The 23342-nt window shown below is 50.8% G+C and overlaps 10 protein-coding genes across 10 annotated transcripts; 4 read left to right on the top strand and 6 right to left on the bottom strand.

Moving 5' to 3' along the window:
* Positions 1 to 1969: 1969 nt before the first annotated feature.
* ASPSYDRAFT_85206 (uncharacterized protein) lies at positions 1970 to 2569 on the top strand (the record flags this gene model as incomplete). The annotated part of the gene is made up of 1 exon (XM_040851489.1): positions 1970 to 2569. The coding sequence occupies one exon, from the start codon at positions 1970 to 1972 to the stop codon at positions 2567 to 2569; it is 600 nt and encodes a 199-aa protein (XP_040709040.1).
* Positions 2570 to 2999: 430 nt separating this feature from the next.
* Positions 3000 to 5753, bottom strand: cdc48 (AAA family ATPase CDC48; the record flags this gene model as incomplete). The annotated part of the gene is made up of 6 exons (XM_040844371.1): positions 3000 to 3589; positions 3646 to 5137; positions 5203 to 5452; positions 5520 to 5575; positions 5634 to 5661; positions 5719 to 5753. 6 exons carry the CDS (start codon positions 5751 to 5753, stop codon positions 3000 to 3002), a joined length of 2451 nt encoding a protein of 816 aa, XP_040709039.1.
* A 1046-nt stretch (positions 5754 to 6799) lies between these two features.
* ASPSYDRAFT_85204 (gamma-glutamylcyclotransferase family protein) lies at positions 6800 to 7399 on the top strand (the record flags this gene model as incomplete). Its single annotated transcript, XM_040851488.1, has 1 exon — positions 6800 to 7399. One exon carries the CDS (start codon positions 6800 to 6802, stop codon positions 7397 to 7399), a length of 600 nt encoding a protein of 199 aa, XP_040709038.1.
* Positions 7400 to 7566: 167 nt separating this feature from the next.
* Positions 7567 to 8769, bottom strand: ASPSYDRAFT_40035 (uncharacterized protein). The gene is made up of 2 exons (XM_040846007.1): positions 8533 to 8769; positions 7567 to 8409 (listed from the first exon to the last, which is right to left on the bottom strand). The coding sequence occupies exons 1-2, from the start codon at positions 8673 to 8675 to the stop codon at positions 7674 to 7676; spliced, it is 879 nt and encodes a 292-aa protein (XP_040709037.1). The 5' UTR covers positions 8676 to 8769; the 3' UTR covers positions 7567 to 7673.
* Positions 8770 to 8930: 161 nt separating this feature from the next.
* On the bottom strand, positions 8931 to 10732 carry ASPSYDRAFT_40033 (uncharacterized protein). The gene is made up of 2 exons (XM_040846006.1): positions 9189 to 10732; positions 8931 to 9127 (listed from the first exon to the last, which is right to left on the bottom strand). Exon 1 carries the CDS (start codon positions 10328 to 10330, stop codon positions 9308 to 9310), a length of 1023 nt encoding a protein of 340 aa, XP_040709036.1. The 5' UTR covers positions 10331 to 10732; the 3' UTR covers positions 8931 to 9127; positions 9189 to 9307.
* Positions 10733 to 11343: 611 nt separating this feature from the next.
* On the top strand, positions 11344 to 12288 carry ASPSYDRAFT_85201 (Mpv17/PMP22 family protein; the record flags this gene model as incomplete). Its single annotated transcript, XM_040851487.1, has 4 exons — positions 11344 to 11484; positions 11555 to 11830; positions 11899 to 12165; positions 12217 to 12288. 4 exons carry the CDS (start codon positions 11344 to 11346, stop codon positions 12286 to 12288), a joined length of 756 nt encoding a protein of 251 aa, XP_040709035.1.
* Positions 12289 to 12798: 510 nt separating this feature from the next.
* ASPSYDRAFT_377611 (DCN1-like protein) lies at positions 12799 to 13924 on the bottom strand. The gene is made up of 3 exons (XM_040845566.1): positions 13642 to 13924; positions 13396 to 13570; positions 12799 to 13328 (listed from the first exon to the last, which is right to left on the bottom strand). Exons 1-3 carry the CDS (start codon positions 13730 to 13732, stop codon positions 12893 to 12895), a joined length of 702 nt encoding a protein of 233 aa, XP_040709034.1. The 5' UTR covers positions 13733 to 13924; the 3' UTR covers positions 12799 to 12892.
* ASPSYDRAFT_40030 (uncharacterized protein) lies at positions 13394 to 14537 on the bottom strand. Its single transcript, XM_040846005.1, has 3 exons — positions 14488 to 14537; positions 13642 to 14369; positions 13394 to 13570 (listed from the first exon to the last, which is right to left on the bottom strand). Exon 2 carries the CDS (start codon positions 14181 to 14183, stop codon positions 13860 to 13862), a length of 324 nt encoding a protein of 107 aa, XP_040709033.1. The 5' UTR covers positions 14184 to 14369; positions 14488 to 14537; the 3' UTR covers positions 13394 to 13570; positions 13642 to 13859.
* Positions 14538 to 15102: 565 nt separating this feature from the next.
* ASPSYDRAFT_54553 (nuclear export protein Noc3) lies at positions 15103 to 17178 on the top strand (the record flags this gene model as incomplete). Its single annotated transcript, XM_040848869.1, has 1 exon — positions 15103 to 17178. The coding sequence occupies one exon, from the start codon at positions 15103 to 15105 to the stop codon at positions 17176 to 17178; it is 2076 nt and encodes a 691-aa protein (XP_040709032.1).
* A 613-nt stretch (positions 17179 to 17791) lies between these two features.
* ASPSYDRAFT_194260 (uncharacterized protein) lies at positions 17792 to 21122 on the bottom strand (the record flags this gene model as incomplete). The annotated part of the gene is made up of 2 exons (XM_040843688.1): positions 20649 to 21122; positions 17792 to 20613 (listed from the first exon to the last, which is right to left on the bottom strand). Exons 1-2 carry the CDS (start codon positions 20773 to 20775, stop codon positions 17792 to 17794), a joined length of 2949 nt encoding a protein of 982 aa, XP_040709031.1. The 5' UTR covers positions 20776 to 21122.
* Positions 21123 to 23342: the final 2220 nt, after the last annotated feature.

Below are 23342 nucleotides of genomic sequence, written 5' to 3'. Positions count from 1 at the left end.
GTTCCAAGAATAATAATAAGACCGTTCATTCGGCCGTTTGATGGAATTTCAACCACTCCTGTCCTTGCGTCTTCCCAGCCAAGCCAGCCTTCCCAAGGACCGTTACCTTGTCCAAAACACCCAGTGGATCATCCAATCTATCAAGGAACCAATTCATCGAGAAGATACTTAAAAAATAAATGGATAGGGAGGCTTCTTCAGAACTAACACCTAATTGCCGGCTCTGGATGGTCGGCTCGGCACGACTATTACACAGGCACCGCTACTAGTTTCGGGCGTCGAGTCGACAAAAATAATACGATAGATGTTAAATAAGGAGAAGACATTCTTGTCCGGATCAATGATATCTAGAGGATTGCCCAAGATAACTTGGGTCAATCCTGTCAGAATCCAATAGTGCCGGAGCCTTTACTACTTTGGCCATTTAGGGGCTCCAAATCCTCCGCCGCCATCCGCCGACGCTGGGACTCCTTCGGCTTCAGGAAACGACGTTATTATTGACATTAATGTTACTTCACGAGTTTCTCCTGTCTCTCCTGTCTACTGAGTATTCGAGTTTTGCCACTCCCTACAACGTACGGAGGGGAGGTTACGAATCCCCTCTACGTCAGCTGGCGTTGATAGCCCCTTGGCCAGCCGTGAATGATAGACTGCCCTGCGGTCTGATATCAGCTCACTTTGCCCATGGCTTGAAGACAACGCAATTCGATGTTACACAGAACTGGCGCAGCGCTTACCACGAGGAGACTTGTTGCCTTTCTCTGTATCCATTAAACCAGGCATTTCCCCTTACAGATCATGCAGATGTAGCATTCACGCATCCCCGCATGCATGGTTGCCCGCTTGCTGTCCCTTTGTGGGCGACGGCATGATCAACCGCTAATTCTCTTGGATCGGGCGCTCTCCCGACTTTCAAGTTACCATCGAAGGTTGGATCCCAAGCGCCCACGACATGGGAATGCTATAAATATCTTCACATCCGGCCAAATTTCTTGTCCCTGTCTCCACGTCTGACAAAGGGCGCTTAAGCAGGTTGACCGCTTGCTGCAGCTTCTTGCTTGCAAATTGCGAACTATTGTAGAAACTATACAACGCACTTTTTAGGACCCGTAATTGTAATATTGTTAGTTACCTGGATTGTTTCGTATACAGGGTCTTGCCAATTTGTCGTAAAATGAAGATGGATGATATTGATTGCAACTATCCGTCAGATCTATATACATACCAAATGCGGCCCGGGTACACTCGAAATACTGACTTCAGAAGGTTAAACTAGGTTCCATGGTGAAGACATCGGAGAAATCTTAATTTTTCATAAGCAGAGGGCGAGACAGGCGAACTGCTTTTCATCAAGAGACATGCCAGAGGGAACACTTTCATCAAATTGATTATTCTGGGGATTCTCTGTGTTTGGCTGCTGAATAGCCCATCCGTCGTTCGCCATCTTTATTCCGCGCCATTATTCTATCGAACGTCACCCAGTCTTCATTTTAATTGTTCGCTTACCTCTCGCGCCTCCCAGCGACCGCAGTTCTCAACCCTCAATAATTCGCAAGTATATCTGCGAACGAGAGGGAGACGACAGATCAATCGCTGTCGCAAGTTCGCCGCTCATCTCGGCGCAGATCAAGCCTCCGCCTGGCGCATTTTCTCCGCCGACCCTCGACTTTTCTCTATACTACATCTCCAACCAGCCCAGCTCAGTACACCATACACTTACCGCTCTTCTAATATACCGATCCCTCAACCGAGCGACGTCGACTTCAGATCCTACTTACCAGGAAACCCGATACTCCCCGGGTAACACTCTTGAACCCACCTAGCGCCGACACCGACGCCCGCCGATACCGACACTGACAGACGCAACACTAACACCGGAAGACAACACATCTGCCCTCTAAGACACTCCAGAAGCCCACATCTCAAATACAACTCCTTCCGAAGAACAAACCCAAAAAGCCTACCAACCATGCCGCCATCTCCCTCCAACCTGCCGCAACCGACCCCCTCCGACCTCGAATCCGACCTACTCAACCACCTAGCCACCACGCACGCGCTCGAAGACCTGCATACCACACTCCTCTCAACACTCCAGCGACTCGGCTGGACCGAGAAAATCCGGCGACTTTCAACTGAACTCCTCCGCGCAAACCGGTGCGAACGATTTGATGATGTTGTGGAGGCTGTGGTCGCCTCCGCACAAGGCCGATCACATCCGTTCCTTGTTGACTCCGAAACACAGAACAATAGCAACAGCAGCAATGGGGATGTAGACGGCGGCAGCGGGTTCTCGTTCGAGAATGCGGACGCGCGAATTCCGAGCGTTGTTGTTGAGCAGGGGGTTCGTGCGATCAAGGACGTTTTAAGGGAGGTGGTTATACTCGAAGACGATGGGGAGGGAACAGGAAGCAGTGGCACTGGGGGTAGTAATATTGCTGTTGAGGTGGGAGGAGAGGGCACGGCGCCGACGACGGGGTCAAAACGGCAGGAAGATAAGTCGGTTAATGGTGATACAAGTCCGACCAAGAAGGGGGACAAGAAGACAAAACAGGGGAAGCAAGCTAAATGAGGTTTGTTCAAGGGTGCATTTTATGTTTTGGGGTATTTTATTTATCATATGGGTTGCCTGAGAATTCTTTTTGTTCTTTTTCCCTTCTCTTTCTTTCTTTCGAGGCGTCGAGAGTACGGATTTCTGGTGTTCAGAGTGGTGGGTGGCATTATACCATGATACCAGCCTTTTGATATGTATAACACCTACTGTTGCTTCAAGTTAATGGACACATTTACCGGGCTACGTCCACTACGTGGCATATACCATGTCAAACCGGCGTCAATCGCGTCAAGGATTACTGGGGAGTAGTATAATTCAAAACCAACGTTGTTCGTTTAATGATGTCGAGAAGGACTTGTTCCTGTCGCCAGGAAATTCTATCCTCACCTCGGCTAGATCTAACTAGTGTCGACACATAGAGCGATTATGTAGAAAAAGGAAATGGACTTTAATCGTAGAGGCTGTCGTCATTACCGGCTTCACCAAATGTGTTGCCGCCGTCCTGCACTTCATTTGCAGAGGGGAAGCGGAAGAAAGAGCTGCCGCCAGAGTTTTTGAGGCTCTGGGCGAAAGCTTCGTATCTGCGGATCTCCACATCGCTGACGGATCGGCGGGCCGTCTTCATGGCCTCTTCGAAGTGAGCCCGTGTGAGTTCTGGAACAGGGTCTTCGCCCTCCTCTTCCTCATCCTCCATCTTCACATCTTCACCAGCAGCCTCACGTTGCTTCTGGCGGTCGATATCAGCAGAAATGGATTCCTTAATAGCAAGCTTGACAGCACGCTGCGTAACGAATCCAAGATCGGCACCAGAGAAACCATGGGTCTTGCTGGCAATGAATTCCATGTCGACATCGGGGGCGACAGGTGTCTTGCGGAGCTGAGCCTTGAGGATTCCCTCACGGGAGGCCTGGTCGGGAAGAGGAACGTAGACCAGGGTGTCGAGACGACCGGGACGTACCAGAGCGGCATCGAGCTGCTCGGGTCTATTTGTAGCACCAATGACGAAAACGTTCTTCTTCGAGGTCATGCCGTCCATTTCTACATTCATATGTTAGCCTCACCTCACGATAATCGACAAAGTAAAGTTCACTTACCAGTCAGAAGCTGGTTGACGACACGGTCGGAAGCACCACCAGCATCCCCAACGGAACCACCACGTGACTTGGCAATAGAGTCCAACTCGTCAAGGAACACAACGCAAGGAGCAGCAGCACGAGCCTTGTCGAAGATGTCACGAATGTTGCTCTCAGACTCACCAAACCACATGCTCAGCAACTCAGGACCCTTAACAGAGATGAAGTTTGCCGCACACTCATTGGCAACGGCCTTGGCAAGCATGGTCTTACCGGTACCAGGAGGACCATAGAACAAAACACCGCGAGAAGGCGAAAGACCAAACTTTTGGAACTTTTCGGGGTGGTCGACGGGGTACTGGACGCTCTCGATGAGCTCGCGCTTGACTTCCTCCAGACCACCAATGTCTTCCCAGCGAACGTTCGGGACCTCGACGACTGCAACCTCGCGAAGAGCAGAGGGGTTGGAGACGCCAAGGGCGTAGCGGAAGTTCTCCATGGTAACACCGAGAGAGTCCAAAACTTCCGCATCGATTGTGTCTTCGTCGAGATCGATGAGGTCCATTTTCTCACGGATCTGTTGCATGGCAGCTTCAGAGCAGAGGGAGGCAAGATCGGAACCGACGTAACCGTGAGTCTCGGCAGCAATGGTCTCCAGGTCGACATCTTCTCCGAGCTTCATGTTCTTGGTGTGGATCGAGAGAATCTCCAGACGGCCAGTTGGGTCAGGGATACCAATGTCGACTTCACGGTCGAAACGGCCGAAGCGGCGGAGGGCGGGGTCAATAGAGTTAGGTCGGTTGGTGGCGGCCATGACGACGACGTTGGAGCGTGCCTTCATACCATCCATAAGGGTCAGGAGCTGAGAGACGACACGGCGCTCAACTTCTCCGTTGGTCTTCTCACGCTTGGGTGCGATAGAGTCGATTTCATCAATGAAGATGATAGCGGGCGAGTTCTTTTCGGCTTCTTCGAAAGCCTTTCGAAGGTTCGACTCAGATTCACCAGCCATCTTAGACATGATCTCGGGACCGTTGATCAGGAAGAAGAAAGCGCCGGTCTCGTTGGCCACCGCACGAGCCATGAGAGTCTTACCGGTACCGGGAGGGCCGTACATGAGAATACCACGAGGGGGCTTGATACCGATGGACTTGAACAGTTGGGGGTGACGGAGGGGCAGCTCGACTAATTCGCGAATTTGAGCCATCTGTTTCCGGCATCCACCAATATCGTCATAGCCAACTTCGTTCAAGTTGTTCTCTTCATCTTCACGCTGAATCGGCTCGCCTTCACTGTGGATGATTGTGTCCGGAGCGACGATACCGTACTCTGGCGGGTCCACTTCAACAACCTTGAATTCGACTTGCCTCATACCTCCTCTTACTGTGAAGAGATCACCCTGCTTCACGGGCCGGTATCCATCACGGAAGTAGGGGGCGAGGTAAACGTCAAAGAGAGACCCAGTGAGACCTTCAACGGTGTCTGCGATAGGGAGGACAGCAATACGCTTGGCCTGTGTGGGAAAGAGGGGTTAGTGCCACTATATCGCCACATATACTAACATTGGCAACAACTTACATATTTGATGTCAGGGCAAGCATGGATAGTGATAATGTCGCCATGCTTCACACGGAGGTTATGCCGGACAACTCTGTTGATGCGGGCACTTCCGTCATCAAGCTCGTCGTCAGCCAGCACAATCAGAACCGTCTCCTTGCGCTTCTTGCCTCGGACAAGAACTGTGTCGCCTCTGAAGAGACCGAGGACGTCCATAGTGTTGTTGGAGAGGGAGATCGTGGAGTTATCATCGTTAACGGCATCAGTAACACTAATCATAGAGTTATTAGCAACGCCCAATAACACCGTACAGCCGAATTAGCGGGTCAAGAGCTTACATCAAGCTGTTAGGCTTCTTCTTCTTCTTTAGGATAGCTGTCGATGTGTCGAGCTCCTGCGAAGGGTCAGTAATTTGATCCGGGGCCGCTTCTCTTGTTTCTATTTCAACTCACATCCTTCTTCTCAGCACCGGAAGCATCGCTAAGCGAAGGTTAGTCTAATCATTGGGCAGGGATGTAGGTGAGCACGATGACGTACAGAAGCTTCTTCTTGTGATCTTGCTCTGAGCTCATCTTGAAGGAAAGCGCGGATAGATGATGGAACAAAGAAGTCGAATATGCAACGTAGACTCGAAGAAGAGTTTACGCAAGAGGTTGACTGTGCCGGACCTGGAAACGCCCTAGCAACAGGAAAGAAATGCGAAAAGCGGAGGTGAAAATGAAATGGGAGGAGTTCCAGGAGACAATGGAGATGCCCGGGGAACGTAGCAAAGTAGGAAGATGGATGGGATCAAGGACAGAGACAGATAAAGAGAGAGTTGGAGGTGAGATCGGAAGTGGACAGAAGAGCTCCAGTTATGAAAGAGGTGACGATAACTCGACCGCCAAGGTGTTCTGTTGATGACTTAAGCGCCCTCTCTTTGCTATCAGCCGCCACCGCCTGGGAGAAGCACATGGAACCCAATCGAGGCAACAATCACTCTCATTTTCACAGGCTCTTCTTGTGTATGTCAGCCTTGTCGCCTTCACATTCTGATTACACAGATTCAATTTTGTGAATTGCCTGACCTGGACTGCAGGCTACCATGGGGTGCGTCAACCTGGGCAATGGATGAGCCTCTCGCCCAGCGCAGGTAGTTGGTGCCTGAGGTTCCCAGGCAACCTATCCCTCCATGGTTCAAGCCTTTTTGTGCCCTGGTTTTCATAAACGCACTGAAAACACCAAACAGACAAAGGGGGCTTCTGGGTAAAGTGCCTCGCAAGGCTCTTTTTCCCGTGGCCTTGTAATAGGTGGCGCGGCTGGCATGACTTTTAAACATTCCCATAAGGTATGGTTTCCGTCAGTCAGCTAACCTTTGAAACTTTGCTTTGAGTGTGCCGTTCAAGCATGACCCTAATAGACCTCGAAAGAGAAGTTTTCGCCTATCGGACCTGTCTAGGTAGAACGTCAAGGCAAGGGAGAGTCTCAACAAGGCTTCCCCGCGCTGTCTTGACCTCATCTTGCCAACCCGACTGGACCTAGGCCTAAATATTACTCTGGAACTAATACCATCCTTGCCAGAAGTATTAAGAGGACCGGAAGACCTTGCGGACAGCTTCCCGAAGGAATGGTACCTCGAATGGAATGCAAACCGGAGTATCCAGAGGATTTCAACGATGCGATCAAGAGAAGCCCATTAATGGGCGACGATCTCAGACAGCTTATCAAAAGCTCAGACAGGCCCGCGATCTTTGTCTACGGCCATTTGATGATCCCTAGAGTCCTCAAATACTTCGCAAACATGCGTGAAACCGAGAAGGTCGATATGGTCTACGCAACCCTCCCGTTACACAAGCTCTACCATTTCTCAGATAAGGGGGAAGCTGGTCTGCCGACTATCATGGAATCATCTTCCCCGAGCGACGTGGTAGAGGGAATGCTCGTTTTTGGATTGACCTCAGAACAACGTAATGTCGTTAAGGAGAACGAGCTTGGACGACTCGAACAAATGGTATTCGCCGCTGTCCAGGTCCAAGTATCTCAGATGGACAAGATTTCCTTTTTTGATGTTAAATGCGAAAAGTCAGTCGATGCGGGAACTTTCGTTTGGAATTCGAACGAAAATGGCCTGACGCCTATGGGAAGCTCTTTTTGGCCTATAGATGACTTCCTAGAGCATCGGCTCTATGAAGGTATCGTGGAATATCAAAAGCTGGAAAGACTCCGCGACGATGATTAGGGTACGTTTCCTGGGGATATTTGTTGCTTCTTGAACTGTGCGTTGATTCATATATATCCGTCTGCTGAGTTCACAATATTCCAGCAGAGTTACTATTGCTCTTATTTTATAGCGTCCGTGCTGCAATTTGAACTACATGTTTTTGGATAGCATAACGAGAAAACAATACGGGTTGTCTAAAAATCTATCTGCGAAAAGGATCCGTCGAAAAGAAAACTTACAGAGCACAAATTCCCATAATATATACAAGACAGTAATTTGACTAAAAGAAAGCTCACAGCGTAGAAGCCCATAGGTCCGAGAATCCCCAAGCCCCAGCCGCGAAACTCACAAATCCTACCAGATGCCCCGGAAAACCAATTCCGTCCTCAAAGCTCCAGTGCAGGCACAACGGCGTCCAGCAAGCATTGTTCACGAGGCTCTTCTTCCAAGCTCGGACTTCTGCGTTTAGCTCCGCCTGCTTCTCCTTCGATGCACCATCGGCCTGGGCGTTGTTGCGCAACTCTCTCGCCCTCCACAACACAAAATACTGGAGAAGGATGTGTCCAAGCCAACCCCTAGTGCTCCAGAGCCCCAATTTACCAGCACCGCCCCATCGGTCGATCACGCGCTTCGGGATCACGCCTTGGGTCGCAAGGAATGAGACGTTTTCGAGCGACTGGTAGATAAGGTTCGAAACGATTTGAAGCAGAGTCAGGACATACATTATCGTATCGGACGGAGGAGACTTGAACGTTTGAGAGGCCCAGGATATGAGAGGCGGTAGTCCAAGTAGCCGGAGCGTATACCGGGCTTGGGACATGAGTCCAGCGAGGGTGAGAAGTGGGGAGGTTTGTGCTGGTGTTGATGACGATTTCTCGGCCGAGGAACCCGATCGGAGGCGCGCGAGCAGGCCAAGTCGGGTCTGAAGAGCGATCCAGGGTGCGGATGCGAGAGTGTGATGTAGTGCGTGGGAAACGTATTGGACGAAGGCGAAGGCTCGTTCCTGACCAGATGCTGTAGACACAAGTCTATTGAGTAGATCTTTGTTAGTCAAGAGAACGAGCTATAAGCAGCGAGCGAGATATAGAAACGGATGAGGGCTAATATCGGCCCATGTCGGGAACCTGTGCAGCTCAGATTGATTGCCTTACTTATCTAGACGCCCGTTAAGTTTATCAACTGTCCTGAGAGCTGCCAGCAACCGGCGCTGGGCAGCCTCTGTGGTCGTCACTGGATGTGAGTTCCCTCCGGCGGGGACCGGCTTCTCAGTGTTGGGCGCTTTGTCGTCCGCCATGGTGTTGGAGTTGGAGGAAACCGACCAGTTCGGGGCGCTTTCCTGGGCCTGGCATGAAAAGAAATAAGAATCAACGAATCCCCCACGATCGACGGGGGTCGAGAAATTAAAAGGAGTCTCCCGATCTGCCGACTTGATCACAATCCAAGCGGTTGGCCCGATTCGGTCTGGTGCCGAGGCTCGGAATGCTCCCGTCACCTTCAGATTCAGAAACCGACAGCTTATCACTTTTTATTTATTTATTCCTCCCGAATACTCGTTCCTTCTTTATTTGATTCAGCTCGGCTCGGGTGCCTCATGCGAGGTGAAATGTTTACGAAAATGTAATTTGATTATCGAGGTCAGGAAAGGTCAAACTGCATAGCAACAGCACCTAAATCCCACCCCCCACCAACTTCTACCCTCCAAATTGTACCGAGGTCGACCATGCCTCCAAGCAAAAACAAGTACAGGTTGGATATCGGATTCATCAATCATTTCTGGCATCGTGTATGTCGTGGTCTCATAACTCAGAACCCAGATAACGTTCCAGCGGACTTCAAGAATAGAGATCATCACTATCACCGTCCTCTTCATCTCTATCACGGCTAACCAAACCCCCACGTTCTGTATCATTGGACGCAGCCGATGGATCAAAGCGGTTCGGCGCACAGATCATGACTTATCTCAATACGAACATCAGCTGTGCGGGATTCCATCTCCTCATTTACCTCCCAAATCGTTGAGAGATTGCTCATAAGGGCAACAATGAGAGACGATTCATACCCCGGAATGTGCTGTCTGTAGCACCGTCTCATGCGACGACGCTGAGACACACTGTATCCGTACTGGGAAAGATGAGGTGGCACTGGGGGAGGTTTGGGAGGGTGTAGACCGAGGTTTCTGACAATATTCGCATCCGACATTGGTGTCTTCCAAAAGTCCCAGTCATTCAGAGGTGTGGCATTCGGATCGTCACAGATCGCATTGAGGCTAAGCCAGGTCCGTTCTTGGAGTTTACGCTCACAGTGATGACATGCTCTGAACTGGCAGCGAACAGGACGTGAATCTGCCTGGGGTTGGATGAATCTCGGTCCGGCTTCTGCAGTGACTCGGCCCTGGTGTGTTGCGGAATGATATTCGGGCTGGAACTCAGCTTCCTGGCTGTGACTGAACCGGGGGGTGGACATATACATGTTCCTCTCCTTCTCACACATATCCAGAACCCCTAGCTTCTGTTCAATCAACTTGTCTCTCTGTGCGTCGGTGTATTCCCCTTCAAGAATTGCCTCCGTTATCCACTCGCTAAGAAGCGAACCGGACTGGTCGAGCGGGCCTGTATAACCTGAGGTGTCTTCAGTGCAGAGGTAGAACCAGCGCAGGAACGGTATCCTGCCACAATTGTTGCATGTCTCGTATGCATTGATTCTCCACTGGCGCGTCACCGTACTGTGATAGCAGTAATCTTCATAGACGGCCTGACGAGGCTGCGGAACCACAGGATTCATAGCAAGCGGCCGATAAAAAGCCCGTTCTGCTTGAAGCGCGTCTTCTATGTCTGAAATCATATTCTCAGTCGTATCAAGTGATTCCTGGCGTTCAGAAGTCATGTCAGGCTCCGTGTCTGGCACCACGCCTACCAGTATTGGATAGGAACCCAGGTCGTCGCCATCCATCGCAACTAGGATACCCAGGCAAGCATCCGGCGAAGAGAAGTGTTTTGAAAAGAATTTCGAAAGATGTAAACATTGTAAGGGCCATCAGGAGTGAATGTCTCTCGGCGTGTCTTCAGCGCAACACCCAGGCGCAACGCTCTGGTGCCACTCCATACGACTCCATGTGAGCGATTGAGCAAAATACATTGCTATGGCTCAAGCTATTTCACAGCGGGATCTGACCCTCCAATAACTTTCACATTATTTCACAGTTGGCTGCCAATACTTTGTAGTGGGCATGTCTTTTTCTAATGCAATTGCGCCTTTATGTATGCCTGAGGCACCATTGGGCATAAAGAGCCAGGCGCTGCATACTTTTAAGCCGGGTCTCCAAGAGAGAAGTCATGTGTGGTGAGTTTTGTAGTCATTGCATCATTATTCCCATGCAGGCAGGCTTAAATACAGTACAAGACGTCGATGTCCACATACTATCTACCGAGACGGCAATTTGGAAGTCGGCGGAGTCCGAAGCCGCACGACGGAATATAAGACGACCGACCATCTGCCGGCCTCGTGGCCGACCTGCCAGTTCCCTCCACTCAGCCCCAGACCACATTTCTGACCCTCTGGAGTCTTTTCTTGGACTTAAGAACGACTCTACCTCTGCTGTGGTTTGAAAAACGCGTGCAGAGCTATTATAACCGCCACGCACCGCCCAGGCTCGGCCAGCGCCGCCAATTGACTCCGCTTCGCAACCTCGGTAAGCTCCAGGACTCCCGATCTGCTGTTGTCAAGCGCCAGTCCAGCCACTCCATAAACAAACACCAACCCCTGTCCTATATTATTATTCGCCCAACCAACTCAAACCCCATATTTTTCCCTCTTCGTCCCTGACCCGCCACGTCTTCATCGCTCCATCTTCCTTCCTCCATCGTTTGCCATCGCGCTTCTGCGTTCATTGCCTTTCTCCAAGCTCACCGCGTTTTCCTGATCGCTGCAGGTTCCCTCTTAATCGCTCCTCTACCGCCGCAGCCATGTCGGTAAAGTTCCAGGACGCCCAAAATGCCGCCACGGCCGCTGCGGGCGACATATCAATCCGGAAAGAATCAAAGGAGCTGGCGCATAAGGTCGGCGAACGCCTGACTGGAGGCAACGCGGAAACCGGTTATCTCGCCGTAAGTCCATTTTGCGGAAGTCGTCGAGGATTTGGTGTTTGGGGACGCTGACTGGATCTCCCGCCTCTAGATGTACCTTCGAGAGCTGCAAAACAACCCTCTGCGCACAAAGATGCTGACTTCCGGTGTCCTCTCTTCCGCGCAAGAGTTTCTCGCGTCATACCTCGCCAACGATGTGAGCAAGCATGGCCACTACTTCAGCTCTCGTGTGCCCAAGATGCTCTTGTACGGCATGTTCATTAGTGCCCCTCTGGGTCACCTTCTTGTCGGCATTCTGCAGCGCATCTTCTCAGGTCGCACCAGCTTGAAGGCCAAGGTTCTGCAGATTCTTGCCAGCAACCTGATTGTACGTACATGGTTTCCCCTAGAAACTGTCCTATACTCTCAGCAAGCCTCCTAACCGCGGCGGCTCAGGTGTCCCCCATCCAAAACGTCGTCTACCTGACGTCAATGGCCATTATCGCTGGCGCCCGTACCTTCCACCAGGTCCGCGCTACCGTCAAGGCCGGCTTCTTCCCTGTCATGAAGGTCAGCTGGATCACGTCGCCTTTGGCGTTGGCCTTCGCCCAGAAGTTCCTTCCTGAGCACACCTGGGTGCCTTTCTTCAACATCATCGGGTTCTTCATCGGAACCTACGTTAACACCCACACCAAGAGAAAGCGTCTCGAAGCCCTGCGAAAGGTACGTCTTCCCTAACATTCAACAGGTTTCTTCCTACCTAACTCTCTGCAGCGTTACGACCAGCGCCGTGGCGGCCCCGGCAGCGAGTACGAGAAGGGACCTGGTGGCCCCGAATACCGATAGAGGATTCAAGCCCCTCTCACATTCCAAATACCTCCAATCGGTCGAACAGAACATGACGAACGACGTACCTGATACTGGCATGTTTTCCGTTATCGTCTATTAAGAAACACATGACGCTATCATGACTGTTGACCCTGAACCCAAATACCTTCCCCCACATTCCTCGGCCCAAAACTATATCCCTATTCCATCCCCGCATTTTCTTTGTACACTTGAGACTCCGACAATATACTGGCCGGATCAAATCGCTACAGATCTATCACCGTCTACTAGACGAAGATATGTTTTTATCCTTTTACGACGAATGGTTCTTTTTTCTGTCTTACACCCTCGGTCTTGGCCTAGCCAATCTTCATACATAGTTTTGAATTTATAATGCCTCCTGGTGCATTTCCTGTATTTTAATTCCAAGAGCATATTTGTACGTACTATGCCTCAATGCAGGAAAATGCCGTCCATTTCTTGGATTCAGAGTAGACTATAATTTGCTTTCACAATATCTTGCTCGCTTCTGCGTTGGGCAGCATAAAAGACTAATAACAGGCAGAAATTGACCGTTTTAGACCATGATTTCTCAGTCTCATGGCTTCATACACAGTTCTGCCTATTCAACCTCCATAGCACCCTCACCATTGCCTCTCTTTTCCCTAACCCATGCAACGAAGTCATCCAGCGCCCCGGGCCACGCGCCATCCTCGCTCCACCATCCAAACGTCTCATCCTCGTGGCTCTTGCGCATGAATACCTCGACCTGTTGCCACAGGTCTTTGTTGACGGGTCTTTTACCGCGTCTCTCAAGGAATTCAATCCACCAGTCTAACCAGGGAGTTGTGGCGGTGTTCCAGGCGACGCCACCCTTCGGAGTAGTGAAGAATAGGTTCCACTGTTCGACAGCAATTTCGAATTGAAGGTTGCGCTGGCCTTGGACCAGGCAAAGGGGGAAAGTGTAGCGGTATACACGGCGGAAGAGGTCAGGTTCTGTGGGGATGCGTGCGCGGAGGTTGGAAGCATGGGCGGCCATCTTGTCGATGGTGTCGCACCTGGTTTAAGTCAGACAGATATCTCTAGCTTGTATTTGAGTGTAATTGTTGGGGTATGATTGCTTACTGAACGGATCTCCAGCCGTTTAGGAAGCCTTCGCGAGTGAATTCACCCATGGATGGGGATTTTAGGAGCTCGGCGATGGCGAGACAGGTTACTTCGTCCAGCTCGACGTTAATGTCTCCGAGGTAACGCATGGCGCCATCAATCCCGATAGTATCTGGGTTTTCCTCTGGTGAATCTACTTGCGGTTAGCACGATCATTGTCCAAGGCATAAGGCCAGAGTGACTGTTTCGGGCAGAATGAAGTACCTCGGTATTTATCGAAGATCTGGTTTATGGCAGGGGTTGTCCCTGCTGCAGCTTGGGGACTCTGAAAGTATCTGAATAATACTGTTAGCATCTGAATCGTGGAACCATTTATAGCTTGTCTGCAGAAAATGTATTCGAAGTAGGATAGCTTCCGGTGCGCTAGTGCATCAACATCATCAGGGTCGCGAGTTTGAGGTTTTGAAGTGATTCAGAGTTGTTCAAACGTTTTCAACCACAGACTGTCTCAAAAGAACATCGTAACGGATATTCATGGCACTATTTATTCGCACTGATTCGGTAAAATAGGCAGCCAAGCCAAGCTTAGTAGAAGGAGAGCCAGTAAACGACATGATACGAAAACAATGTATAGATTCCGCCGCTTTGTTGACGCCTCTGAGGCGGGATAGATTATGGCGTAGTTGGTCGAAGATAGCCCACTTCATGAGTTGCATCAAGCGGGGATTGAAACGGTATGCTACATGAGAGCCTCGTAATAGCAGGACCAGAGACGTGAAGAGGATCTGTCTCTGACATTGATTCATAACTGATTTTCACTCCAATGGACGCCTAGTATGATGCGGATTTCAAATCTACGCAAGGACCCCCAAGGCTGGTGTTGATGCATTCCCCCGGCTTGGCTGGGGCGAGAGGAAGCGACGACATGGGGTAAACTGGCAAACTTACGCATCAATAGCTTCTTCGGTGTTCCATCGATATTGCTTCAGAAACTGTTCTCAAAACGTCAGTGTATATGCGTCACGTGATTGCATTTACGGAGTCGATGTGTTGTAGGGACGTATCCAGAACAGGACAGGTTAAAGAGTAGGGAAGTTGCGAAGAATCCACCTTTGTTGCCACAGCATCCTTTGCTTGTGTAAAGCTCACAAACTGAGCTATTTGCTGTTTCTGTGCTGAAGAGTATGGCGGCATGGCGGGGTGAACGCAGGTACTTGGCGGGGCACAGATAATCCACTGGATAAATCGGGGATGATAGTGAAATACAAATAAAAGTAAAGGATTAGCTGCAAGAGTATCAGCTAAATAGCAGAGATAGATGTTGTAGAGATTAAAGAAATATCAGTTAAATTCACCAGGATATGACCTGGATTCACTGGGAAGTCCGCTCACAGCAGGAGATGCTGACTGATCTAGGCACGTGCTATTCAGGGCACTTTCTAAATTGGGACTCACGGCCACCCTCCAAGGGCATTAATTTTAATTTATAGGCAATACCCTACAGATTGACTATTTTTGCTTATACTATTGAATACGGACTCCTCGATTTAAAGAACGTCCCTAAGCGTACGCATCATAGTCTCGATCCTACATTGTCGAGTACACTGCCAGTGGATCGGCGACACTAGCGGGATTTCTTGGCACTGGAGAAAAATAGAAAAAAAAAAGTTTCGAGACCATCAGTTGCCGATTGCCCAAGCACCACCAGTCCAGATCAGCGATACCATGGCTCCTGGAAGGACAACCAAGCGGAGAAGAGTGAGCCCTCCAGGCGATGAAGACAATGTTTCCTCTAAACACTCGCGCTCGAACCTAGGCGACTTCTACTCTCACGCCGCCGAATGGGACCTCGAACAGGATTACGAACGACGGCCTCGCAAGCTGAATAAGAAGGACAAGGAGAGGACCAGGCTTCCAATTAAGACATCAGAAGGATTTCGGAATGTTGAAGCGCCCGAGCCCGAGCCTGAGGCCTCAGAATCGGATAGTTTTCTGGGGACTGACGACGATGAATCGGAAGATGGGGACACCGGCGAGGATGAGGTAGAGCAAAGTGAAGAGAAGGCGCCCAAGATTCCACTTAAACAGCAGATCCTACAAGCGAAGGAGGAGATTGCTCGAACAGCGACGCTTATCAACGAAGACCCGGAAGAGCATATTTCATCATTCAAGATCATTGCTGAGATGGTGGAGGGTGGTTCGCACGTCGCTGTCAAGAAGCTGGCTCTTGCAGCGCAGGCCGCGATCTATAAGGACGTCATTCCGGGCTACCGAATCCGACCGCTGAGCGAGGAGGAAACATCCGCGAAGGTTTCGAAAGAAGTGCGAAAACTCCGGAATTATGAACAATCGCTTCTCTCGGGCTACAAACATTATATTCAGACGCTTCTGGATCTAACAAAGTCTTCCAAAGACAAGGTAAATACTGAGGCAGGAATGAAGAATGTTGCGATCAATTGCGCGTGCAGCCTGCTTCTTGCTGTGCCGCATTTCAACTTCCGTGCGGAACTGCTGAGAATCATTGTCAATCAGTTGGCGAGGAGGCGCGTTGACGACGACTTCGTCAAGTGTCGGGATACTTTACAGGATGTATTTTCCCAAGACGATGATGGGGTAGTCTCCCTAGAAGCGGTCCGGCTACTTTCGAAGATGATGAAGGCGAGGGACTTCGAAGTCCACGGAAGCGTTTTGGATACGTTCCTCCACCTTCGCCTACTACGGGAATTTTCATCAAAAGCCTCACGAGATAGGGTTGACCGCGACGACGAAGATGACACCATTGGCGGTAAGAAGCAGAAGCAGAAAAAGGAATTTCGCACCAAACGAAACCGCAAGCTTGATAAAGAACGCAAGGCAGTGGAAAAGGACATGAAGGAAGCAGACGCCCTAGTATCCCACGAGGCACGAGACAAAAATCAAGCAGAAACTCTGAAGCTTGTTTTTGGCACGTACTTCCGTATTTTAAAACTTCGAGTCCCCAACCTCATGGGCCCCGTCCTTGAAGGTCTCGCTAAGTACGCCCACATGATCAACCAGGACTTCTTTGGAGACCTGCTTGAAGCGCTTAAGGACCTGATCGGTCACGCGGAGCAAGACGGATTAAACGAGGGTGGTGATGATGGCGAGGTCGACGAAACCGCCGACCTAAACAAGACCAATCGGGACTCCACTCGCGAATCTCTCCTCTGCACCGTAACCGCCTTTGCCCTACTCGAGGGGCAAGACGCCAGCAAAGCTGCTGCAGCTCTACATCTCGACCTCAGCTTCTTTATCAAACACCTCTACCGAACCCTCTACTCCCTCTCAGTTAACCCAGATGTCGAATATAACCCCAACGCATCCAACGCTCTCCGCCTTCCAGACCCATCCTCATCCTCCTCATCCGATCCGCAAGACATCCGTCGAAGAAAAGTCGACTTCCAAACTCCTATAGTCCTCCTTCTCCGCTGCCTCAACGCGTCACTAATTTCTCGCGCAAATGGCATACCCCCACCCGTCCGCCTAGCAAGCTTCGCAAAAAGATTAATGACGGCCTCGCTCCAAGTCCCTGAAAAGTCAGCTCTTGCGACACTTGCACTTCTCGACAAGCTTGCGAGACACAACGCGCGCCGTATCTCCTCTTTGTGGTATAGTGAGGAGCGTAAGGGTGACGGTGTTTTTAACCCGTACGCAACCGACTTTGAGGCGACAAATGTCTTTGCAGGTACAGTTTGGGAGGGAGAGCTGCTCAGGCTTCATTATTGCCCCGCTGTCAGGGAAGCTGCTGGTGGAATTGAGAAGATGATTGTTACTCGGGATTAGCTTAATTTACACCGTTTATAGAGGATAAAAGGAATTATATCATTTGCGCCACATCAAATGGTAGCTTTGAATATCATGGCCTAGTTTTGTTTTTTTTTTTTTTTTGTGATTTGTATTATGGTCTCTGATTAACAGCACTTAGATCCTCTGCCGAGAGCATAAACTTCTCAGTTCAAAGAGACATATTGCCGCTCAGTCGCAGGCTGCCGAGAAAGAAAGAAATGCCAAACACTTGGTTGGACCCGTCCCGGAAAAAAGAGGAAAGAAAACAAAAGTACTCGTACAAAGACTCCCTCCCCCTCGCACCCACCACTACCAATCCATATTCTTATCCCATATTATTATCCCCAGCCTGAGATACCACTCCGGAGGCGTCAACAGAATAATTAGGTAGATATCTCAAGAACATCTACTTCTTCATTCTGCGAGTCATCCATCGGTCGTCACGCAGCAACAGAGGAGAAACAGAACACAACGCGCCGACAACAACCGTCACCAAGCTAATCAACAACCATCGTGCAACCGAGCCAACACAACCAAGAACGAAACACTACCCCCCGTTGGGTCAAATATACACGTGTATCCACGCGAGGGAGGGCAAGAAGCAAGAGGATTAAGCGAATTTACCAACACGGTATCCCGCCTCGCTGTTTATCGAACCGTTGCCACCTCCGTACCACTCAATGTCGTCGAGTTGGCCTTGTTCGTGGCCATGTCCGGGCTCAGGAATGGTACGTGGTAGATGAACTTGTGGAGGTGAGAAATACTGTAGCTGTCCTTCGTGTTGGCCCCCAGGAGGGGGGGAGGGTCTCACGTCACGAAAAGAGGCGGAGCTCGCTATTCCAGACGCAAATGGGGGGTTCGGAAGCTCATACCCCATGGACGATAAGGAAGAGGCTGCTTCTCTGCCGAAGTTGTGATGGGACTGGGAGCCGGGAAAAGGATGGCTGTGGTCCTGGGCTTGCCCATATGCAGGGGTCTGAACCTGACGGTTGAGCTGTGCAAAAGTACGCTCGCGGTCAGCCATTATCTGTCTCTGATGCTCATTGCGCAGAGCAGGGTGAACTAGGCTTGGGCTTTTTGCCCTCTGTTTGTGTTCCGCAGCGCCGGCAGCAAGCGTTGGAGTACCGGACGGGGCGGGTGAAGCCGAATTGGGGGGGATGCCCGCGGGGCGTATTTGCATAGGAGCTGATATCGGGAAGCGAGGGCTCTGGCTTTCTTGGCTGTTGGCATACTTACCCTCCTTCGAATGGCGGGGAGTGCGTGGGCGAAGAAACCTGTTCCCCGATTGACTGTCACCATCACCCTTTCGGCGGAAACCACTGAACATGCCCCCTTTTTTCTTGGGGGTTTTCAAATCTTCGCCGCTCAAAATACTGCGGGATTGGCTGACAGACTCACGTATGGAAGAGGATTGAATGCTGTTGCTCTCTGAGCCCTTTCTCTGGCTAGCCTGGGCGGCAGGCTTGGGATCTAGGGACGGTTTAGGGCTGGAGACACGAAACAACTTAGCATCCTGTGTTTGGGGGCTTTTCGATACCTCGTTATCGTTTGCTGAATTGCCTCCCTTCATTGCGGCCGGGGTAGCAACACCGTCAGTTTGAGAGTCAGGGGTGTTAACAGCAGCAGTGGAAGATGAATTACTGTTGCTCAGGCCCTGCTCGTCGGGCTCTTTTCCTATGGTGGTTTCAGTCTGTTGCACAGGCACAGGTTTGCTTTCCTGAGTGGGCCTCTTAGAAGAGACCCAATCATCCCGCTTCATTTGCATCGGCTTCTGCTTTCTCTTATTCTGGTACTGGAGCCGTTTGTCGCCATCTCTACCGGGCCTGAATCCTCCCGGACCTCCTGCGTAGGATGCCTCCCATCTGGAGTCATGAGCTTGGGCCTGGATACCCGCAGAGCCGTGCTTAGACAGTACCAGCTGAGTGAGCTCGCTCTTCAGTTTAGCTGTCTCCTGGCGAACGAAGTTTTTGACCCTTTCCTCGGCCATTAACATTTCCTTCTGGGCATTGTTTACTCGAATGTTGGTTTCTGCCAAGAGACGTGGCAGCTCTTTGATAGTCTCTCCATGGGCCGCGGTACGGATATCAAGAACCCGAACAAGGTCAGAAACGGCATCGACCTGCTTGAGAATCTGATCGGTTGACCAGTGGCTATTATTCTCAGATGTTCTGGCGATTTTGTTAACAGCTGTGTTGAGGTGGTAATGGAGCGAGTCCACATGCGATGCAAGTTGCTGCTCCAAGGTCACCGTGTTCTGGTATCCTGGGTGTGGAGGGGGAGGAGCATACCCGCCATGACTAGTCACGTCGGTGAAGTACTGCCCTTCATTGGCAGCACTGTTGCTCTGGCCATTTTGGCTTTCTCTCAGTCCGTCTCGAGCTCTGGACCTGGTCGGTAAAGGGGGGGCTGGTGGTTCACGAGGACACAAGAAGAGCTGATCATCAGTCTGCTGCTCGCAAGCCTTCGGGTTGTAACTGGAAGACGAGACGATGAAAGGGTGCTTTGGTTTCTGAGCGACCTTATCAAACAATGAAGACAGCGAGGCCTTTGTTGCCACCGTTCTGGGGGTATCATAGATCGACGGCGAGTATGCCCTAGGAGGGAGGGGGGGAGTGTTAGGAGCAACCGAAACCGCAGGTTGGTTACTTTCCGCTTCCATGCTGGGCACTCGATTCTGTACTTGGATAAGCTCAGCTTGGCCAGTGTTACTCAGTTCACCAGTGCGGGCGGGAGGGGACAGGCGATCATGCAGCAAATCCTCAAGACGTGTGCTTGCGGTGCCTCGACCACCGTCAGCACTACGCGTGGCACTGTGTTTAACCTTTGCTTCAGTTGTGCCATCGTCACCGTTCTTGGCTTGAATCCGCAAAGGGGGACAAGACAAAGTACTATCTCCAGAGGTTTTTTCTGGGCTGGTAGCGTCAGAGAACTCAGAAGTATGGGCTGGTGCGGAATACGGCTGTACATCGCCCTTCCTAGCCCTGGGGACATACAACTTTGCCTCGTCAAAGTTAGGAGCTGAATTGGACTGGATCTCCTCATCAGAAGAGGTACGCTTGGAGTCGCTACCCCATACGCCACCAAATTTGGGCATGCTGCTCAAGGGAGGGATTTCTTTGCGGAACTCCTTTCCGATATCCTTAAAGCTGAATTTGGAACGCAGCTTCGCCACCTTCGATATCTTCTTTGCGGAGTTTTCGGACTTCTCAGACTTATCGGAGCCTTCAGACTTCGAGTTTCGTTCGCTCGGTAGGGCAGACTCAGTAGTGGACCTTTTCTTTGTGACGTTGGGCATGCTCAAAAAGCTCGATTTCGAGGTGGGTGGCGATGTTTCTTCTAGATGGACGGCACGAGGCTTGGGCTTTGGCATCGGAAGTGCTAGCTCAGCGTCGTAGTCCAATCCAGAGGACGTGTGTGTCTGTGGTTTGGATGCTGGCTCTGGAGCCGAGTTAGTCTCGTTATAACACCCGGGCTATTTTGGTTCTTGTGAATGTGTCGATGGGAAGAGGGTGAATATTTACCTCTGTCGGGGTTGGCCAGTCGCTGTTCTTGCTCCTTGGCCTTCATCTGAGCCCAGGCGTTGCCCTCTACCATGGTTGAGGACGCTGGATTCTGAGTCGGGTTGGGGGTTTCACAGGACTGTGTCGTTACTTGTCTATTTTCAGGAGGAAACAGCAGAATAGGTGTGAAAGAGGAATTCAGATTGCTTGACCAGACAGGATATGTGCAGTGAATGAATGATGACCTTGCCTTGGACAGTTGGGATGTTGTGAATTCACATACACAAAGTCGTGGGAAAGTGAAAGCGAAGATGTGTTTAGCGAGAAGCTGAAATGAAAACAAAGGATTCAAAAAGTATTTCTCAGAGATCCTATTCTAGGGCATAGCGCTTGTTGTTGTTGCGCGGATTAAAAGTGTGAATGGAAATGCGCGCGTTTCTTCTAACTGCAAGCTAAAGAGCGTAGAAAGCCAGACTCGAAGAAACGTCGGGCAATGACGCTCAGATAAGACTGATTACATCGTAAGATTCTGCAAAGAAAGTTTAGTGTCCATTTGATTGAGTAACTGACTGGAATCTAGGTAGTGGTCGTGAAGCTTGTTGAGGTGGGCAGACACGTGAGGCGATAGCGATTGAGGAATCAATTCTACATATTTAAAGGAAGGAGACTAAGGTCAAGCAATGGTCTTCATTATCATCAGCTATCATAAACATCAAGTCATCACTGCACACTCGCGCAGGACGGTAAACCAGCCCAGCAAGTGATATATGGGCACGCCAGTCTGAAGGAGTGGAGAAATAATATGGGTTGAGCAGGGTAAATAAGCAATCCGGAACACGGGTCCTTCGATATCAAAGACAGGGAAATCACGTCGAATCAAATGAGCGGCTCAAACATGTAGTTTGGGGGATTAGGCGTTTCCTGGGGTATATATGGCCTGCCAGAGGAAGGCCAGAAATGGGGCAGCAATAACGATCATCAAGAGCAGGTCCCTGGATCGCATTAGCCCACGAAAAATATAAGGCAAAACAAAAGTCAAATCATTATTCTCGACTCGACACCAAATTTTGAAACATCTCTTTTTCAGTTTGCCCTTCCACGGCGGCGGAAGGGGGCAAAGATGGAACCAAGGAAATTGACAAACACGGCACGCAGGATACTCTTCAACCAGCTGTCGTTCTTGTTATTAAGAGAAACAGCAGTGACTGACCGGTTCTGACTTGGAGATCGTGAATCGACTGCCTTATTGTTCGCATTGTCCGTAGTGCCTTCCGTTGTTGAGGGTGGTTGAAGGCTCGTGGAGGGGCCACTCTCTAAGGCGGTGGATGCCTCGTTTTCTTGGTTCGTATTCTTAGGGTCGTTGGGAGCATTTTCTGTTGAAACAGGGAGTTGCTCGGTGGATGGCAGTTCAAGCTTCCTCAGAAGGGCCTCGCCATCGCCAGCAAGCGCAGCCAAAGCAGGGTCGGTTGCGGGTTCTGGTGTCGCTGGCGCCTTCAATGTATCTGCCGGTTCTTCGCTGGCGGAGGACTGAACCTGGTGAGGAACAGCGAGCGAATCGCTTTTCTTCACATCGTCCTCTTTTACTACAGTAGATCCAGGCTCGTCCTTGTGCGCCACGACAGCTGCTCCGGCGGTAACGGCACCCGCAGCAGCAACTGCAGCACCGCCAGCGATGACTTCAGGAGTCAAAATATTGTCTTTACCCTTGGGCTCTTCCTCTTCCTTCGTAGCTGTGGGGATCTCCTCGGTTTCATGGACTGCCGCGTTATCGGCTGGTTGGGCCTGGGCCTCCTCAACCTTGGATTCGACGGTTGCTTCCTCATTTGTTTCGGGATCTTTAGCAACGACGGGTTCAGAAGCACTGGGCTTTTCCTCGAGGATTTCAGGAGCGCCTTCTTGAGAAGTCTGCTCGGAAGGTTGTGCGGCTTCGTCTGCAACGGGCTCGACGGTTTCGACGTCCACAGTGGCAGTTTCTTTTTCTTCGACAGCAGCTGTATCCCCAACGGCCGTTTGTACAACGGGGGCTTCCTTCAACAGTTCTTCACGATCTATTTCGGAGGAGACTGGGTCTGTGGCTGCTACCTCCTTTGTTGGCTCCTCAACAGTCTCGGTCTTTGCGTCGTGAGTTTCTTCCGTAGCCGTATCATCCAGGGCCTCAGGCACCGAGTCCTCCGAACTTTCCGCTAGTGCAGACTCAACGTTGGCGGAATTATTTTCAGTTGGCTCTTTGCTGGCCGACTCTTCAGGGGCAGTAATTTCGGGTTCAGGCTCCTTGGAGATTTCTGGTTCGGCTGCAGGAGCAACAGTTTCAGTAGCCTTCTCCGTTTCGGGCTCCTTAACAACAGTTTCTGGTTGAGTAGCTTCCTCCACAAGATCCCCAGTTTCATTTTCCTTAGTGGGATCTTCGGTGGGAGTAATTGGCACTGCCTGGTCTTCTGTGGATGTGGGCTGGATAGGTGTCTCGGTGGACTCTTCGGCCGCTGCTGTTTTAGAAGTGTCAACCTCTGTGGTGGGCTGCTCTTCGGCGATATTCTTGACAGGATCCTCAACCGCCGCGGCCTCCGGCTCCGCAGGGGACACTTCAGCCGGCGTTTCCTTTGCTGGCTCTTCCGAGGGCTCAGTAGTAGCGGGCGCGGGCCCTTCTTCAACAGAGATGCCTGT

The sequence above is a fragment of the Aspergillus sydowii genome, assembly GCF_001890705.1.
Source record: "Aspergillus sydowii CBS 593.65 unplaced genomic scaffold ASPSYscaffold_1, whole genome shotgun sequence".
NCBI classification, from domain to species: Eukaryota; Fungi; Ascomycota; class Eurotiomycetes; order Eurotiales; family Aspergillaceae; genus Aspergillus; species Aspergillus sydowii.
This window is presented reverse-complemented; position numbering and strand designations above follow the sequence as displayed.

Excerpts from the sequence above, each read along its gene's own strand:
- ASPSYDRAFT_40030 (XM_040846005.1), bottom strand. The coding sequence starts at position 14,183 with ATGAATCAATGTCAGAGACAGATCCTCTTCACGTCTCTGGTCCTGCTA.
- ASPSYDRAFT_40035 (XM_040846007.1), bottom strand. The coding sequence starts at position 8,675 with ATGGCGGACGACAAAGCGCCCAACACTGAGAAGCCGGTCCCCGCCGGA. Across the intron at positions 8,410-8,532 it reads CTTAACGGGCGTCTAGATAA|ACTTGTGTCTACAGCATCTG; the intron begins GTAAGGCAATCA and ends TCTACTCAATAG.
- ASPSYDRAFT_40033 (XM_040846006.1), bottom strand. The coding sequence starts at position 10,330 with ATGGATGGCGACGACCTGGGTTCCTATCCAATACTGGTAGGCGTGGTG.
- ASPSYDRAFT_377611 (XM_040845566.1), bottom strand. The coding sequence starts at position 13,732 with ATGCTAACAGTATTATTCAGATACTTTCAGAGTCCCCAAGCTGCAGCA. Across the intron at positions 13,571-13,641 it reads GATCTTCGATAAATACCGAG|ATTCACCAGAGGAAAACCCA; the intron begins GTACTTCATTCT and ends AACCGCAAGTAG. Across the intron at positions 13,329-13,395 it reads AACGGCTGGAGATCCGTTCA|GTGCGACACCATCGACAAGA; the intron begins GTAAGCAATCAT and ends GACTTAAACCAG.